Source organism: Elgaria multicarinata, chromosome 6, assembly GCF_023053635.1.
Source record: "Elgaria multicarinata webbii isolate HBS135686 ecotype San Diego chromosome 6, rElgMul1.1.pri, whole genome shotgun sequence".
Taxonomy (NCBI): Eukaryota; Metazoa; Chordata; class Lepidosauria; order Squamata; family Anguidae; genus Elgaria; species Elgaria multicarinata.
In genome coordinates, this window is record NC_086176.1 from 97,304,746 (window position 1) to 97,322,914 (window position 18,169).

General features: G+C 44.3%; 1 protein-coding gene across 1 annotated transcript; it reads right to left on the minus strand.

Annotated features, from left to right (window-relative positions):
* Positions 1–6,355: 6,355 nt before the first annotated feature.
* On the minus strand, positions 6,356–17,888 carry FBXO4 (F-box protein 4). The gene is made up of 9 exons (XM_063128788.1): positions 17,824–17,888; positions 16,465–16,605; positions 15,315–15,873; positions 14,184–14,419; positions 13,227–13,438; positions 11,609–11,681; positions 10,051–10,220; positions 9,781–9,956; positions 6,356–8,113 (listed from the first exon to the last, which is right to left on the minus strand). The coding sequence occupies exons 1-9, from the start codon at positions 17,886–17,888 to the stop codon at positions 8,024–8,026; spliced, it is 1,722 nt and encodes a 573-aa protein (XP_062984858.1). The 3' UTR covers positions 6,356–8,023.
* Between the last annotated feature and the right edge of the window lie 281 nt (positions 17,889–18,169).

The window sequence follows — 18,169 nt, forward strand, 5'->3', positions numbered from 1 at the left end:
TCTATTTCATTCCCCATGCTGTTCAAGATCTACATGAAACCACTGCAGGAGGTTATCTGGGTGTGTGGCCTGAAGTGTCATCAATATATGAACGACACCCAGTTTTATATCTCCTTTACATCAAATCCAAGTGAGGCAATTACTGTTAGGTTACTGCAACATCTGGCTCACTGATGAACTTGTCAACACATGGTACTCCTGTGATTTCTGCCTCTACATTCCAGTACTTCGTAGACCTGATGTATGACAGCTTTTTTTCTTGATTGCTTTGTCACTGTGGTCGTGTTTTCAGTGCAGAGAAGCAGTGTGGTATTTTCAGTTGTATCACTGAGAGTGTCTTCAGAATGGAGTCTGCAACCTTTCTTCTCTGCCATCACTTTTCACCTTGGGTTTTCAGGAGTGAAAGCAGCTGAAGATGGGTGGGAACCAGAAAAATGACTTCCCCTCCTTTCTTCTGGTGGGAGCAACCCACGAGCAGAACTTGTTTGAGGGAATGCTCCTGCAAATGGAGCATTTGTTAGGATAAAAGCTAAGAGGTTTAAGATGAGAGATGGGAAGGCAGGACATAACTAAAGTCAAGAGAAGGTAAAATGTGAGTATGTGTAAGGATTTTAGTGGAACTGGTAGATAAGAGTAGACAGTTCGTCGTTTAAAAAATATTCTAGAGAAATAACAAACCAATGTCTGGAAAATTTGGTTCTTATTGGGCCTATACAAATCTAAGTCATGGTTCACACGACAAGCTAAGCCATAATGACCATGTTCAGACAACAGACTAAGCCACGGTGGTTAAGCATTTTAAGCTCAACATTATGATTTAGCGTTCTGTGTGCAGCATGCTTAACCGTGGAGGCTACATAACCACAGTTTAAACATGCTCACTAACCATTTGCTGCAAAAGGGTTAGCAGCCCAACCATGGCTTAGTGTGTTGTCTGAACAGGCCCAATGTTTAGCTCAAAATGCTTAACCACCATAGTGTAGCATGTTGTCTGAACAGGGTCGCTATCGGGAGAAGATGCGGCATGAGTTCTTTCTACATGGGCCAAGGCCTCTCATGTTGTATTTCTGGTGTGGATCCCATGACACACTAGTAAGGTGATAAGAAGTCCAAAGGCTGATGTATAGCTGTGACTGTGAAAACCTACATATCTGTAGTATTGAAAATCTACTTAGTTTCAGGTACTGAGCAGACTACAGAGAAATGTCAGCCGGTTTTCTTTATACCAGGCCCTGTTATCTAGTGTGTACCTACACAACCCCACCCCACCCCCTCTCTATATAGTCATTCCTTGAAAAGCAACACTTACTGAAATGAGAAGGGAGTCAAACCATCCATCAAAAGTAATTATGGAAACCGAATAATTTGCTTCCGATGCCATTTGCACTTGTTGCTACCTCACAGAGAGGCCAGTTTGTGTCATATACATTATGTTGGCCCTCTTACAGTAATTATGCACCTGAGTAACAATTTCCATGAACACAACAGCTTTTTCAGGCATTTCCCCCCCTTTTTTAATATTCCCTTTCCTTGTTCTGGCTCATACAGGCAATATACTCTTTAACCAGAACTCAAGGACTTCTGATCACCACACAAAACCCTTTCGCTAAGGTACAATCCTGTGATCAGTTATTTGGCATGATGCTAGTAAAGCTCATGTGTCAACTTCAGAAAAATAATGTTAACATTTAGCATAATCGGGTGTATCCAATGCAAGTCTAATTTAAGTATCATTCATTTCAATAGGTCCACTGCATAGGGGTGTGCAAGGGGTGTGCTGGGTGTGCCCAGGCACCCCCTAATGTCTCAAGCAATAAGTACCAAATTGGCAGGCCACTGGGTAGGGATCCAGATGCAACTGGAATGGTCCTCTGGCTGCCCTCTGGCTACTCTGCTGCCCCCAACAGCACGCTGTTGCTCCTCGCACCAGGAGCAAAAATGTATCACTGAGCGGATCTACACAGAGTACTGAAGGCGCTTGCATGTGCCCCCAGTGCGCCCCCAAAGCGATTGTGTAGATACCGCCCTGGAAGAGACGGAGGAAGAGGCGGAGGAGGAGGAGGCTGGGGAATCCGGCCGCGTCCTTGCTGCCGCCGCCCACCTCCCCGCCGGCCTCCTGCTGCCGGCGAAAGAGCCAGCCGGGTCGGAGAGCTTCTTCCGCTCTCCGTCCCGCCTTCTTCCGCCGAGCTCTTCGACCCGGCCGGTGGGGAGGTGGGCAGCGGCGGCGGCAAGGACGCAGCCGGATTCCCCAGCCGCCTCCTCCTCCGCCTCTTCCTCCATCTCTTCCAGGGCGGTGTCTACACAATCGCTTTGGGGGCGCACTGGGGGTGCATGCAAGCGCCTTCAGTACTCTGTGTAGATTTGCCCACTGTCTCTGGGAGCCTCTCTGCCGGGAGCCATGCTTCAAAGAGGCCAGGAGGAAGGGCTCCAAAAGCTAATATCACTTCTTAACGCCCTCCTCTGGCCAGTGTCACCACAAAGCCCCACCAATGCTGGGGTTTGAGGAGCATCTCAAACCCCAGCATCCCTCTTTCACCTGCAATGGCCTTCCCTTGGTCAGGCAAGCCGACCACGTAGGGCATTAGCGTCAATGGTGTTTAATAAATAAATGAATAAAAATATCCTTTATGATTGAGTGTTCAATAAATGTTCACCTTTAAAAAAAATCCCTAGGTGCACACCCTAATGAAATGTGCACACCCTAATGAAATAGGACTGACATTGGCTACTACCCAGTACTTGTGCTAATATATGTGCTTTTCACATACATCTTCTGCATAGGTCATGAATGGGCGACTACAGATGTTGTTGAACTGTAATTCCCCTCAGCCTTAGCCAGCATAGCCAATGGTGAGGCATGATAGGAGATGGAGTCCAACAGCATCTGGAGAGCCTCAAGTTCCCCAACTCCTGCCATAGCTGTTCTGGGAGCCTTTTGGGGAAGGGCTGAAGAGTGGGAACATAGAATCATAGACTAGTAGAGTTGGAAGGGTCCTATAAGGCCATCGAGTTCAACGCCCTGCTCAATGCAGGAATCTATTTAAAGGGTAGAATCCTTTAAATGAATTAATGAATGAATGAGCAACCCAAACCACTATGGAGTGAGTGTGAATCAGAGGGGACCAGTTGCGATGGTCTTGTCCAATTCATTGGCATTCTGTCAATTGCTTGGAAGAGTCCCCGACCAATTGGTTTTGGCACCACCCATATAGTTTTATTATTATTATTATTTATTTATTTATATAGCACCATCAATGTACATGGTGCTGTACAGAATAAAACAATAAATAGCAAGACCCTGCCGCATAGGCTTACATTCTAATAAAATCATAATAAAACAATAAGGAGGGGAAGAGAATGCACCAAACAGGCAGTATAAAAGTCAGAGCAAAATCAAGTTTTAAAAGCTTTAGGAAAAAGAAAAGTTTTTAGCTGAGCGTTAAAAGCTGCGATTGAACTTGTAGTTCTCAAATGTTCTGGAAGAACGTTCCAGGCGTAAGGGGCAGCCGAAGAATATGGACGAAGCCGAGCAAGGGAAGTAGAGACCCTTGGGCAGGTGAGAAACATGGCATCAGAGGAGTGAAGAGCACGAGCGGGGCAATAGTGTGAGATGAGAGAGGAAAGATAGGAAGGAGCTAGACAGTGAAAAGCTTTGTAGGTCAACAGGAGAAGTTTATATTGGATTCTGGAGTGAATTGGAAGCCAATGAAGAGATTTCAGAAGTGGAGTAACATGGTCAGAGCGGCGAGCCAAGAAGATGATCTTAGCAGCAGAGTGGTACACTTGGGCAGCATGGAGTTAGGCCTAGATCAACAATTCCCATACCACCAGTTGTGACGGCAGGGCTAGGTAACCTGCATGCAGCCCTTGGCCTAATTTCATGCAAAGAGAGAGAGAGAGAGAGAGAGAGGAGAAGAAGAAGTAGTAGTAGATGGACGGGGCGGCAGAGAAAGAGAGACAGAGCACACACATTATATAATCCTGCAATGATGCACACCTTGCTCATTTTCTTTACTCTGACCCTACCCTCCACCAACAGGCACACCCACCCACCCACCAGATTACTAATGAGGTCCATGACAAAAAACAGCCCTTTCGGGTATAGGGATGTAGCTATGATAGTGAACGAAGGCAGTAGTCAGGGCTAGTGTGAAAGCTGAGCACGGTTGAGTACCTGCTGAAGGCCCACATCCTACCTGGGGGCCCACCGACAAGAGCCCCCTGGACTTGCTCCTCTTTTCACCATTGCAACCTGCTTGTCCACCTGCCTCTTGCTCTGGTCCAGACAATGGTGGTGGTGGCAGCAGTGGTGAGGAAGAGGAGATGCCCCTGCCTACTTGCTTCCTGGCTCTCTGCCTGTCAAGCAAGCAAGCCGTAGCAATGATGAAAAAGAGGATGAGGATGTGAATAATCCATAGCAGACAACACCCACATGCAGTCGCCCATCCCACTGCAGCAAGATGGGTGGCTGCATGTGGGTGCTGTCTGCTATGGATTATTCACAAGGATCAACAACACATCTGTACCGTGGAAGATGTGATCAGGTGACCTGTGTGCTTGCTTGTTCAGTCTGCTGCCCAGGTTAAAGCTGTTGACAAACCGTTCTTAATCTTTAAACTGGAATTAGCCAGCGCAGCCTTTCAAACAGAGGTTGATTCTTTGTAAAAGAGGACACCTGGCCACCCTAGCTTGAAGCTGTGGGACAAAGGCAGTAGTCAGGATCAGAGAGTAAGTCCAACCCAAAGGACAAACCAGGAGGCAGGAGCAAAGAACCACCAAAATGTAAGAACATGCCACTGCTCAGGAAGGCCTTGTTGCTCAAGCAAGGCTCAGGAGGAACAGGAAATGCCCTTTTATACTCCTCCCTGCCTGGGAGGATCCATTGGCCAACCTGGGTGGGCGGAGACAGTCCAGAGACTGAAGACACTTTATTGAGAAGCTGCCACTTGCTCTACCCTATTGTCACAACCTTCAGTTTTGTGACTCACCTCACAGTGTCACTGTCTACAGGTCTCAGCATTTCCTGTCATGTTAGTATACAACTGTGAACACCAAAGCACAAAATTATGCATATCAGAGTTCAGATCTGCACAAATGCCGCTTCAAATGGGAAGGGTATGAGCATATAGAATCGGGGGCATGTCTCTTTAAAAATTTAAGCATTGGACCACAAGATCCAAGGTTGTTGTGTTGTTGTTTTTAAAGAGACACACCCAATTTGAGCACACACACACCTTCCTTCACATTCAAGGTACATGCAAATTAAAAATGAAGAGGGATTTAATTTCCTAGGGAAGTTAGCAACTCTGATGTTCGGGAGATATTTTAATAAAAAGTTACCAGAAATCCATTAATAGAATAAAATCCAATGTACTTCAGTTCTATGTAACAAAGGCGACATCTGGTGGGGCAAGTAGGCCTATGCTGCAAATACGCAATTTCCTTGGGTATAAATCCACTCAATAGACTCTCTTTCTGAATAGCATGCATAGGATTGCAGGGTTATGCACAGGGAGGTTCTAAGAGTGCAATCCTATGCCTGTTTAGATAGAAAAAAGACCTACAAGTCCCAGGTGCCTGGGGAATATAGGACTTTTTTTCCCCTGACTAAACAGGCATAAGATTGCATCCTAAATTACTATACCCAAATTCTGTTCTCAACGTTTTGTGTACTACAAAGGGGAAAGGATTATTCTTAAAATCACAAAGACCACTGAGCTAGACCATGAAGAGGGGCAGAATTCAACATCCACAGTTAGGCAATAGCTTTTTAGGAACAACCAAGGTACCACAGACGAACATGCAAGCTTTCGAGTTCTCCAAAAGTATTAATCAGGCATTGACTAACTGTGGATTTTATTTATTTATTTTTCTCATGGACCAGCAGGACTATCTTTGTTTTTTTATGACTGTTGGAGAATACAGTCTTTAGCCATTCAGGACAGAATCTACCACCGCAGGAAGATTATTTTCTACTGTCTAAAGAAGGTCTTCGAATTTTGAGGGTTCCTCCAGCCACTAGGAAATATTATACCATCAGACTTCAACCGGCTTTTTATCTAGTAGATCACCTAAAATTAATCTCCAGCTTTGCTAATATAAATATCGCCAGGTTTTTCAGTTCTGCTATCTGCCTACGCAGTAACCTGTGTATTTCACCCAAGGCAAGAGAGAGGTTCTTGATCCATACAGCGAAAAACATTAAAACATATTTTCATATTCAAATAATTCACAAACACACGCAGACAACAGAAGCATACCTCCATGTTAAGGGTTCAATGGTTCACAGGCAGGCAAAAAAAAAAATCACAATTACAAAAACTTAAGTAATGTAGCCATGAAATTTATTCATAAAACCAAAACGTAAAACTTTTTTTGCAAGGTAACAAATTGCATGCCTACAAATATGAGGAAAAGACTCACCTGTAAGGGAACAGTTCCACTTACAGGAGAGATAACTCACCTGCCAGTGCTGACCAGCTGCCCACAGACTTTACTTGGTTATTATTATTATTATTTTGCAAGGTAACAAATTGCATGCCTACAAATATGAGGAAAAGATTCACCTGTAAGGGAACAGTTCCACTTACAGGAGAGATAACTCACCTGCCAGTGCTGAACAGCTGCCCACAGACTTTACTTGGTTATCTACAGGTAGGACTATTATTGACAAATCGAAATGGTTTCCTTTCTAAGCATGTAGTTTAGAATAATCTAAGCTACATGTTTTAATGTTCTAAAAACAACTGCATGTCTATTGCCTTATGTCTGGCCTTTGGACTGATAATCATTGGAGAGAATGAAGCAACATTTGAGAAGGCGTTTCTAGAAATCCTTGGCTTTTAAGCAGCTAATGGGCCTTTTTGGAAAATAATGGAAAGTGTTCTCTTCTCAAGGCTAAACATAACATTTTTCTCTCGAAGGACTTAGGTGTCTCCACATCAAGGAAAGAAACCTACATCCTTACTGGGGTTTCTTCTTTTGGAATCTTTCCATGTTTACGACAGGCTTCTTTACATGGGGACCACGAGATTATGAATTGAAAACTTTCCCTCTTGGCAATGCTCTATCACTTCAATGAAATAGCTCCATCTAGTGGCTGTATTATTGTGCAATGCCAGCTTTACACACTGGCATCCCATTATTATTTTTTAAATACTGCATTATCTCATTATTTTTTTTAAAAAAAAAATCAAGATTACTGGGGGAAAGCATAGGAGACATCCTGGAGGATGACAATGTTACGTAAAAGACCCACAAACTTCCATGAATGGCAATCACGAGCATGCAATAAATTGCTCATGTAGAGCAGCTCTTATTTTCTAGTCCCCTGATCCTCTTTCTTACCCTTCTCTGAACTTGTTCCAATTTATCTGAATCCATCTTAAAAAGTGGAACCCAAAACTGGACACAGTATTCAAGGTGAAGTCTGATCACTGTGGAACGATTGCTTTCTGTGGTTTTGATACTCTACTTCATTGATGCCTTTTTCGCAGCCACATCACACTGCTCACTCACGTTCAGCTTGCAACGGAGTACAACTCCAAGTTCCTTTTCACATGTATCTTTGCCATGCCTATGCTTTTGATTTCTTTTAATCTTACCCAAGTCTGGGGTTGCCACCTGATACGCTTCCGTGTTTCCTCACAGCACCTGAGTCTAGGGCACTGTGAGAAATTAAAATGGCAGCCACCCAGCACCAACCAGAGAAGCATCGCCATTGGAGTAAGACTACTGAGAGGGAGGGGCAACTGACATAGGCAGATCAGAGGGTATTAATACCAAGGTCACCTCCCCCCTCACCCACCAAGGCTAGAGACCACCCTGATTCCACCCACCTTTTCTGCATTTTTAAGCCTATATTTCCCAAAGCACAGAGTGTGATAGCATAGGTCCTTTTTAGTAACAGCCATTTCTTCTGAGTTCACATATCAAATTAGGAGGAAAATGGTGTCTACATCAAGTATTGCATGTAATTAAGGAATTTTTAAAAAAAAACATTGGCACTTTTACCCATATTTGATTATTGGGTGTTTTTATGTTCAGTTTGTTCCAGCAACCACTGAATTCCATCCAACAGTCCAGCTAATGTGGCAGCTTCAGTGTCCTGAACCTGTAAAACAAAACAAAAAATAAAACAGAAAACATAAGGGTTTCTCCCTGCGGTTTGTCCCCACTATCCGGTACCGATACTTTATCAGTACCATGGAGGCTAACAACCATGAATAGATCTATCCTCTATGAATTTGTCCAATCCTTAAAAAAAAAAAAAAAAAAGCTAGTACCCCACACTACCGCATCTTGTAATAGTCATGTAACTTAGGGTACAATCCTATGTATGTTGAGACAGAAAAAAAAATCCTTCAACTCCCAGCGTGCCCCTCTCCAGCCATGCTGGCTGGGGAATGCTGGGAGTTCTAGAACTTTTTTTCGACCTAAACATGCATAGGACTGTGCCCTATCTAACTAAGGGCACAATCCTATGCATGTACAGACAGAATAAAGTCCTAGAACTCCCAGCATGGCTTTTTTCTCTCTAAACATGCACAGAATTGTGCCCTTGGGCTGCAATCCTATATCCATTCGCAGGGGGAAAACCCAATGACTTTAATGGAACTTATATATGAATGGACATGTAAATTGTGTTTGTTTTGGCACCAGATAAAGACCTTTATTTTCCCAGGCATTTTAGGTTTTTTAGCTTGTTTTATATCTGGCAATGTACTACAATTTTTACACTGATGCTAGCATCTATTCGGTTTTATATTGCACTGTATCATTTGTATTTTATTGTTTTAATTGTTGTGAAATGCCTAAGAGCTTTGGCTATTGGGCAGCATAAAAATGTAATAAATAAATAAATAGGAGTGGGGAACTTCTGGCCCGTGGGCAAAACGCAAAGCCTCTCCTGAGATCACGCCACTCACTGGCCTAACTTTGGGCCATTGATATTATTAACTTTTCCTTACTCCGTCCTCCAACTACAATGCTGATGGATGGAACCTTGTACAAGTTGGGGAAGAAGAATGCCTGGATGCAAATGTTATTTCCTCTCAATGCATACTGAACACGTGACACATCTGCAGCTCTGCCTGCTTGTAGTTCTGGGTCCGCACACTTTCCATATCTACTCTAGAATGCTGCCTCTGACACATTTCAACCTGGTCAATTGCCTTCCCCATTACATGCCTGTGTGATTAAGATTACACAGGCATGTACGAGGAGGTCTTGCTGGTTGTACCAGGACCACCAGACTGCCATTTTGCAACAACCACGAAATGGGCCTTCTCAGTGGTGGCACCAAATTTATGAAATGATGCCCTCTCCCTGGTCTTGGGGAGTTGCCAACTATAACATATTTTAGGAGCCAGTTAAAGACCCATTTCTTTACTGAGGCCTTCCCTGAGTTCTGCCCATTCTGTTTGTTTGTAATTATGTGTTGTAGTGGTTTTAAATTGGTTTTAATGTGTTTATTAATGTTTTATATCATGTTCTTGTAATTATGTATTTTAATTGTGTTTCATTGCATATCACGATGTATTTTAGCGTTTTTATTCTTGTAAACCTTTTAGAGCTATTTTAAAATATGGACAGCGGTATAAATCTGTTAAGTAAATAAATAAATCTGAGGTAATACAGATCTTGACGGGGAAGTTATTCCTTAATCCTGATGTATAGAATTGTGCTGTTAGCCATAGAGAAGTATTTCCTGAAGCTAATGTCAGAAGTTTCACAATGCAAAGGGCAGGGAAGATACTTAAAATAAATAAATAAAAATACCATCCATGGTTGTCCAAGCTGATGTAGTTGCAGCTGATGTGCCACGTAAACACAAGGAATCCTTTCAATCCCAGCAGAGGAAATGCAGGACAGAATCAGCAGAGGTCTACCTGAAGGTCCGAGGGTTGGATCAAGCATTGCTGCCATCCGAGCAAATTCAATTTGACGGCTGTGTCCTGCAAAGAGAGAGCCATGTTTCAATATTCTCTACCAGCTTCTCTACCAGGAAGCATCCTTTGAGAAGCATCAGCGTCGCTTAGAAGCCCTTACTTTTATGAGCCTCAGCATTTGCAACATAGATGAACCCGTCAATTAGCCCGCACATGTTTTTAACATGTTCGATCAGATTGTACTGTGTTGTCCCATCAACACCGTTCTCTTCGATGAACATCTTGTTGGTGAGATTGGTGTCCTCTTCTCTTGCTCTGCGTCTTTCCTTGCTGGAAAGAAAAGTAGACAATCAGCTTTTTTCAGGGTATTTCAGAAAGCATCTTCTCCCTTACCAGCCTGCCTGGTTGCTGAGGTCATTAGAGACGCATCTTCTCCCTTACCAGCCTGCCTGGTTGCTGAGGTCATTAGAGACGCATCTTCTCCCTTACCAGCCTGCCTGGTCGCTGAGGTCATTAGAGACGCATCTTCTCCCTTACCAGCCTGCCTGGTCGCTGAGGTCATTAGAGAAGCATCTTCTCCCTTACCAGCCTGCCTGGTCGCTGAGGTCATTAGAGACGCATCTTCTCCCTTACCAGCCTGCTTGATGGTTCTGCATGGACCTGCAGTCCTTTTTGGTGTCTACTCAAAGAGCCAGTGTGGCATAGTGGCTAGAGTGTTGGATTGGGAGTCGGGAAATTCAGGTTCTAGATCCCAATCAGCCATGGAAGCTCACTGGGTGACTTTGGGCAGTCACAGACTCTAAGCCCAACCTACCTTATTATTATTTATTTATTTATTTATTTATTTATATAGCACCATCAATGTACATGGTGCTGTACAGAGTAAAACAGTAAATAGCAAGACCCTGCCGCATAGGCTTACATTCTAATAAAATCATAATAAAACAATAAGGAGGGGAAGAGAATGCAAACAGGCACAGGGTAGGGTAAACAGGCACTGGGTAGGGTAAAACTAACAGTATAAAGTCAGAACAAAATCAAAACCTCACAGGGTTGTTGTTGTGAGGATAAAATGGAGAGGAGGAGGATTATGTATGCTCTCTTTGGTTCCTTGCAGGAAATAAGGAAGCATATACACGTAACAAAAATAAATAAATTAAATAAATAAAGCCCTCAGGGTATTTCCTCCATCTCTGTGGAACTTCCTACTTTTTGAAATCAGGCAGGCAACAAAATGAGTTTGTTTTCTGCACCTGCTGAAGACATTTTTATTTGAACAAGCCTTTCCTGACTGACCAGCCATGGCTTTATTAGCATAATTTGATTTTAAATATTTTAATTTTGTATTTTGATGCTTTTCTTTATTTTTATCGTTCACTGGTCAGGAATCTTATCAGATACAGAGCAGTATATAAGTCCTGTAAATAAAACTGAAGGGAAATAAAACTAAGAATTTGCTTTGAATTTAAGGAATTGAGGACTAGAGCCTTAGGAGGAATAATATGACCAATTGTTTACATCTAGGCCAAGCTACAAGTTGTAACAATAATTCACTTGTTCGGTGGTGGCTTGGAGAACTGCCATTTGAAAAACACAACCCCAAATCCTTGCTGGGCGCACAGATTTATTTATCGAATCAGGCAGTGCTTTGGATTTTGTCCAGTTGCTTCCTTGATATAAACTTTCATAGACAGAGTACTAAATGAAACAATCCTTACCAGGTTTTTGAATATAGTGTCAGAATATTGAATTTCTGGCCATTCAAATGAAATGTGACTCCTGATCCTATCCCTGTTTGAGACAAAAAAATAAAATAAAAATGTCATTTTTTGGAGATGAGTTTAGATTTTATATGCACCGGGTGGAGAGGAGGGGGATACCATAAATACTGTACATTCAGTATCTAAATAAGCACAGCTAGTCATAAGTGAAGATCCATTTGTATCCTTACAAAGACCAGGATATAAAGAATCACATAACTAAATTATTATTATTATTAAGGATGTTTTTAACAGTGTATACTATGTTTTTAATCAGTATTTTATGTATTTTATGCTTGCTGCTGTTCCCCGCCTCGATCCAATCAGAGAGGCGGGTAAGAAATATATTATTATTATTATTGTTGTTGTATCCATCCAAGGAATTGCTTTGTGTATCTCAGGGAAAAACTACATATTACATTAAATGTGTAGCTCTTCCTTCCTTCCCTGCCTTTACATTAGTGTAAGCAGGGGTTTAAACCCTCCCATGAAGCCACTTCCCTGTTCCTCTTCCATATCCCTCCCCACTCCTGCGGGGGGGGGGGGGGGAGAGCTAAAGAAAAAAATGCATAGACACCAATTGAAGTTTCACTTCTTCTTTAGCCCCGATTGGACGGGGCCTGAATTTAGTGGGGGATGACAGCTGGTTGGGAAGGGTTAACCACCTCCCCCATAGTAGTCCCAGTCTGGATGGGGACCCCACATCCTTACACTAAAGTAAAAGAAGTTAACATAGCCTATAGTTTACCCCCCAAATAACCCATTTATCAAATTAGTTAGATTTATTAATTTTAAAACTTTTAGGGCACAATCCTATTAGATCACATTTAGGCAGAAATAAGGCCGGCTAGGGGATGCTGGAAGTTGAAGGATTTATTTCCATTTAAACATGTTCAGAGGATGATCAGGGGTCTGGAAACAAAGCCCTATGAGGAGAGACTGAAAGAACTGGGCATGTCTAACCTGGAGAAGATAAGATTGAGGGGAGACACGATAGCACTCTTCAAATTCTTGAAAGGCTGTCAGAGGAGGGCCAGGATCTCTTCTCGATCATCCCAGAGTGCAGGACATGGAATAACGGGCTCAAGTTAGTTACAGGAAGCTAGATTCCGGCTGAACATCAGGAAAAACTTCCTGACTGTTAAAGCACTACAGCAATGGAACCAATGACCTAGGGAGGTTGTGGGCGCTCCCACACTAGAGGCCTTCAAGAGGCAGCTGGACAGCCATCTGTCAGGGATGCTTTAGGGTGGATTCCTGTATTGAGCAAGGGGTTGGACTCGATGGCCTTATAGGCCCCTTCCAACTCTACTATTCTATGAAACATGCCTGGGATTGTGTCCTTAGTCTACTAAAAAGGTGTCTCCAATTAACAGAGCAGAAGAGGTTATATAAAGCTCCACAGGGCTTTAAAGGAGATAACCAACACCTTGGATTGGGCTCAGTAGCAAATAGGGAGCCAATGTAATTCCAGGATCTTCTGCAGTAGGCTTAGGTTCATATATTCAACATTGTCCTTTTTCTTTGCTTGCTTAGAGTCACACACCCAACAACAACAAAGGAAAAATTATATTACCATGTATCTGTCTAGAAGGTATACCAGCTAGCAGCAAAACCTCTGGACTAGTCATCAATTTGTGCACCAAAGATTCATCCAGGTCTTCCAAACCTGGCCCAAACATAGCAAAGCGAGGCTCTGCCGGTGTCATCAGCGACTGTAAAAAGGAAGCCATAGCACCGTAAGTGGATTTCGGACATCTTTTGCGACAAGAGCAGCACTTCTTATATCTGTGTAAAAAAGCAAGCAAGCAAACAAATGTAATAATAAATAAGATGAGTGAATCTTAAAGGTGTGGTACACATTTTCCAGCATGACCTATAAACTTGTTAAGTCGAAGGACACCACAGATAGTACGGGAAAGTACTCAATGCTGTAATTCAGCTGAAGCGAAGTACAAATGGACCAGATTCTTGCAAGGATAGGAAAACCCTGAACTGTGAGCTTTCTGAGGAAGGGTGGGATATATATTAAACCAAGGGTCGCTAGGAGGCTGCACCCCCTGCCTCCCAAGATAAATGGCAAGGAGTAGACCAACCTGGCCCCAGACATCAGCCAAAAAGGGAATAGCTGCATAGAGCTCATTTTCCCTGCCAGAAAGAAGACATATAACAATGTTGAAACTAAGAACTGGTGCCTGAACTTTGTTTTTTCCTCTTCCCTCCCAATTCTCTTTCCTTTTGTGCTGTCTCTTATATTGTAAACTTTAGGGCAGCAACTGTGTTATTATTCTTTGCAAGCTGCTTTGGGAGCCCTTTTTGGCTAAAGAACAGGGTAAACATGCTATAAACAGAAAACACTCAGATTTCAATTGACTTAAAGCAGAGGTGTGCAACTTGTGCCCCTCCAGCGGCTGTTGGACTGCAATTCCCATGATCCCCCACCAATGGTTATTGGCTAGGGATAATGGGAGTTGCAGTCCAACAGCAACTGAAGGCCTACAAGCTGCCCACTTCTGTGTCAGAAGCTACTTACACTGCCATGTAGTCACACGAGGCACTGTTATGGAGCTCAGCAACAGATCTATTAAATATGTTTGGATCGGGGAGTGACTTCCAGTCAACAGAATGCCATGAAGGGAGATCCCGAATAAGGAGATATTTCCATAGCAAGGGATCTTGGACTGTGAGCTTCCAGTAGTGATTGGTGCTCCCCAAATAACAGAGATCTTTCGGTGTGAGGAAGGACATGATGTATAACTTCACATCAATCTGAAAATAAATAAATAAAAACAAACAAACAACGCCAGAAATTAATCCCCAATGAAGTTTTAAAACATAAAAACCCAAACAGAATTTCCCTCCTGCATGCATAACAATGGTTTGGTTTTTTTAAAAAAAACAAACTTAATTTGTGTCAAGGAAACAACTAGCAAACTTTGTTGCGTCCTGAAAAATATTCCCCTCTTCTCCTTTTCACAGTTCCCCGTGGTCTGCCCCGAGTCAGCAAACTCTTATGTGTAGGGTGGTCATACGGAAAAGAAGACAGGGCTCCTGTATCTTTAACAGTTGTTGAGAAAAGGGAATTCCAGCAGGTGTCCTTTGTATGCACACAGCACATGGTGAAATTCCCTCTTCATCACAACAGTGAAAGCTGCAGGAGCCTTGCCTCTTGACCAGATACAAAAGAGGGCAGGGCTCCTGCAACTTTAACTGTTGTGATGAAGAGGGAATTTCACCAGGTGCTGCATGCCTACAAACTACACCTGCTGAAATTCCCTTTTCTGTACAACTGTTAAAGATATAGGAGCCTTGTCCTCCTTTCCATATAGTCACCCTACGCATGAGGACCAAAGTAAAAGTAAAGTTATGCACGTGTTTAAAACAAGGAAGATTAACCTTACTGCAAAGAACAGGGGTGGATGGGTGAGAGGCGATTTCCAGCAGAACCCCCCCACACGCACACCTCCAAAAGAAAACCGGCCAGGCTAAGCCCGCTTGTAGAAACGCGTGAACCGCACGGCAAGTAGCGGCACCGCCCCGCAGCCTTGCGCCCAATGGGAAGCAGCCGGGGAGGCGGCCCAGGGCGGCCATCCAACGTCGACTTCGCCAACACGACAGGAAGCGGCGCACGGTTGGAAGCGGCGGGGGGCGGCGACGCGCTTACCGGCAGGGCTTCCAGGCCGCTCGGCCACTGCTGCTTCTCGTCGCCGGGCTCCTCCGCCCGCGCGCCCCGAGCTCCCCATTTGTCCCGGAGGAGGCGGAGGCGGCCGCGCAGCGCCGACTCCAAGCGGCGCCAGTCTCCTCCGCCGTCGTCCGCGGCCATCGCGGCGGCAAAAACGAAACGCGCCGCTTGTTCTTGCTGCGCCGCTGGAATAAAGCCGCGAGCAAACGCGCTTGGCGGGGCAGCGAGAGCCGGGCGCGGGGCTGCCGACCCTTCGGGACCTGCGGGCTCTCCGATTAAACGCGCGCAGCAGCGCTCTCGGTGGGGCGGAAGCGGCGCCTCTGCGAGCCGCGCGGGGACCCGGTTCCGCCGTCTGCTGCTCAGCGGCAAGGCAGAAGCGCTTGGGAAGGCGAGGCCGCTCCGCCTCGGTTCTTGCCAGTCCCCTCCTTCCGGGGCGCTTTCTGCCAACTCGCTCCGCCTAACGCTCAGCCCGCTGCCAAGGAGACTTACCCCGCGTTGGGCCACCTCGGAACAGTAATCGATATTTGTTAACCCCGCCAGGCTGGGGAGGGGAGGTGCTTAAAAACTCGAAATCCCCTCATTTACGCCCCTGCGTTTTGGAGTTGCAGGGGTATATAGCGCAATGCAAGCATCTTAAAGTGAGTAGCATCCAGTTAGTCCTATGTAGAGTAGACCCATTGAACCGGCCAGAGAGCTTCTGCTATTTGGCGGTATAGAAATGCAATAAATGAATGAGGCTTGTTAGCCACATCTACTTTAAATCCCATAGGACTAAAACGGGATAGTTATTATTAAATACATTTTATACTGCCCCATAGTCAAAGCTCTCTGGGCAGCTTGCAAAGTTTAAAAACCATTGAAAATACATTATATGGTTTTACACTTTGTATAAACAGACATCACACAAAGAGACAACTTACATGAATAAGCAATATTAAACATTCAAGCGTAAGACAAATCCAGGGCCTGATTAAAACTCATATGCTGTTGAATGCTTGAGTGAAGAGAAAGGTCTTAACTTGGCGCTGAAAAGACAATGTTGGTGCCAGGCAGGGCTGATCTTGAAGAGCATTTCATAATGGGGGGGGGGGGGGCACTGGCAAAAAGGCCCTGTCCCTTGTTGCTATCTCACTCAGGAGGAAGGGCCTGCAGGTTGCTCCTGTGGGGACAGAATGACTTGACATCACAGCCCTCAGAGCTGTGAGTCATCCAGGCCCTCCACTGTAGCTTTGGAGGCTGCAGCTCCGTGTTGCCCTCCCCTTGGAGGTTGTATCTTGGGGAAAAGAGAATAGCCTTGTGGAGCAACAGAGTGAGAGGCCAAGACTGACGGATCCCAGCCTCCCTCTGGTTCTGGTAGCAGATAAAGAACCCTCCATACTAGTGTTTTGTTTTGTTTTTTTTAAAAAAGACAGTAAGCATCAGGCAAGTCCAGATGCGTGGTGTATTTGTATTGGTAACACTTTTAAACCAAATAGTCCCCCCTCTTTCATTTCTATACTGCCCAATAGTCGAAGCGCTCTGGGTGGTTCACAAAAATTAAAAGCATAAAATATAGAAGCTTAAAACCACAAAATAAAAGTATAACCAGAATAAAACCAAGCAGGAATGCAGATTTAAAATACAGATTTAAAACAGCAGAGCTAAAAGGCTAGGATGCTAAAATACTAGGAAAATAAAAAGTATTCACCTGGCACCAAAAGAACAACATAGGCGACAGGAGAACCTCTCTAGGGAGCTCATTCCACAGCCAGGGTGCCAGAAAAGGCCCTCTTCCTGGTAGTCACCCACCTCACTTCCTTGGGCAGGGACTTATGGAGATGACCTTAGGGCAGGGACTTAAGGGAGGAAACGACCCTTCAGATAACTTGGCCCCAAGCTGTTTACGGCTTTGAATACTAACATATTATTGAATTACCTAGGGAGGTTGTGGGCTCTCCCACCCTAGAGGCATTCAAGAGGCAGCTGGACAGCCATCTGTCAGGTATGCTTTAAGGTGGATTCCTGCATTGAGCAGGGGGGGTTGGACTCGATGGCCTTGTAGGCCCCTTCCAACTCTGCTATTCTATGAATTGGGTCCCGGGCATGGACTGGCAGCCAGTGATGAATCTTATACAGGATCAGAGTAGCCACCCTAACTGCAAACTCATTCTCAGAGAATAAATCCTTATGTAGCAAAACATCACCATCCATGTGCAAGAGAGAAATATCAGCAGGCAAAGGGCTCCCCTCCCTCTAAATTTATAGAAGTACAAATATATATGTAGAAATCCCTTCCTCCAAAAGGAAAGGTTCATGTAGAGCTGTGCTCAGTTATCACAGAACAAGGATGCCTATTGTGTGGTGGGGGTAGAACAGAAAAGTAGAGGGGGAATAGGTTACTCTGGGAAAGGCACGGCTTGCAGGATGGAACCCTGAATAGGACTTCACATACCATATTTTGTTGCAGTTTCCATTTGTGCTATGCTACATCAAGCGTAGATTCAGTAGTTACCCAAGCATGGCAGCAATTGCAAACCAGACATTCTTGCTAAAATACACATGTGACCTGAACCCCATGATGCACCCTTGTGTATTACTGATTCCTGCTGCATCAGGTTTGTGGCAGTGTTCTGGCTACGTACATACAGCCTGCTTTATTCCAAGTAACATAAATATCGCTCCCGGTTCCGGACACCTACACAAACGTTGCAGCCCAATGGTTTCTGGAAGCTGGAACTAATGAAAACACACAATCCACAGGACTGATTTCACAAAATTCAGACATCCCTAACCTGAAACCCCATCCTAAAGTCTATGAAACTAAATCACAACTCCAGAAAAATGTCATACTTGGAATA

What these genes read in the sequence shown, in the direction of transcription:
- FBXO4 (XM_063128788.1), bottom strand. Translation starts at nt 17,888, where the DNA reads ATGGGGTTCAGGTCACATGTGTATTTTAGCAAGAATGTCTGGTTTGCA. An exon ending in GCGGCCTGGAAGCCCTGCCG is followed by an intron (nt 14,420 to 15,314) that starts GTAAGCGCGTCG and finishes ATTTATTTTCAG; the next exon opens with ATTGATGTGAAGTTATACAT. An exon ending in AGCTTGGACAACCATGGATG is followed by an intron (nt 8,114 to 9,780) that starts GTATTTTTATTT and finishes TTTGTTTTACAG; the next exon opens with GTTCAGGACACTGAAGCTGC.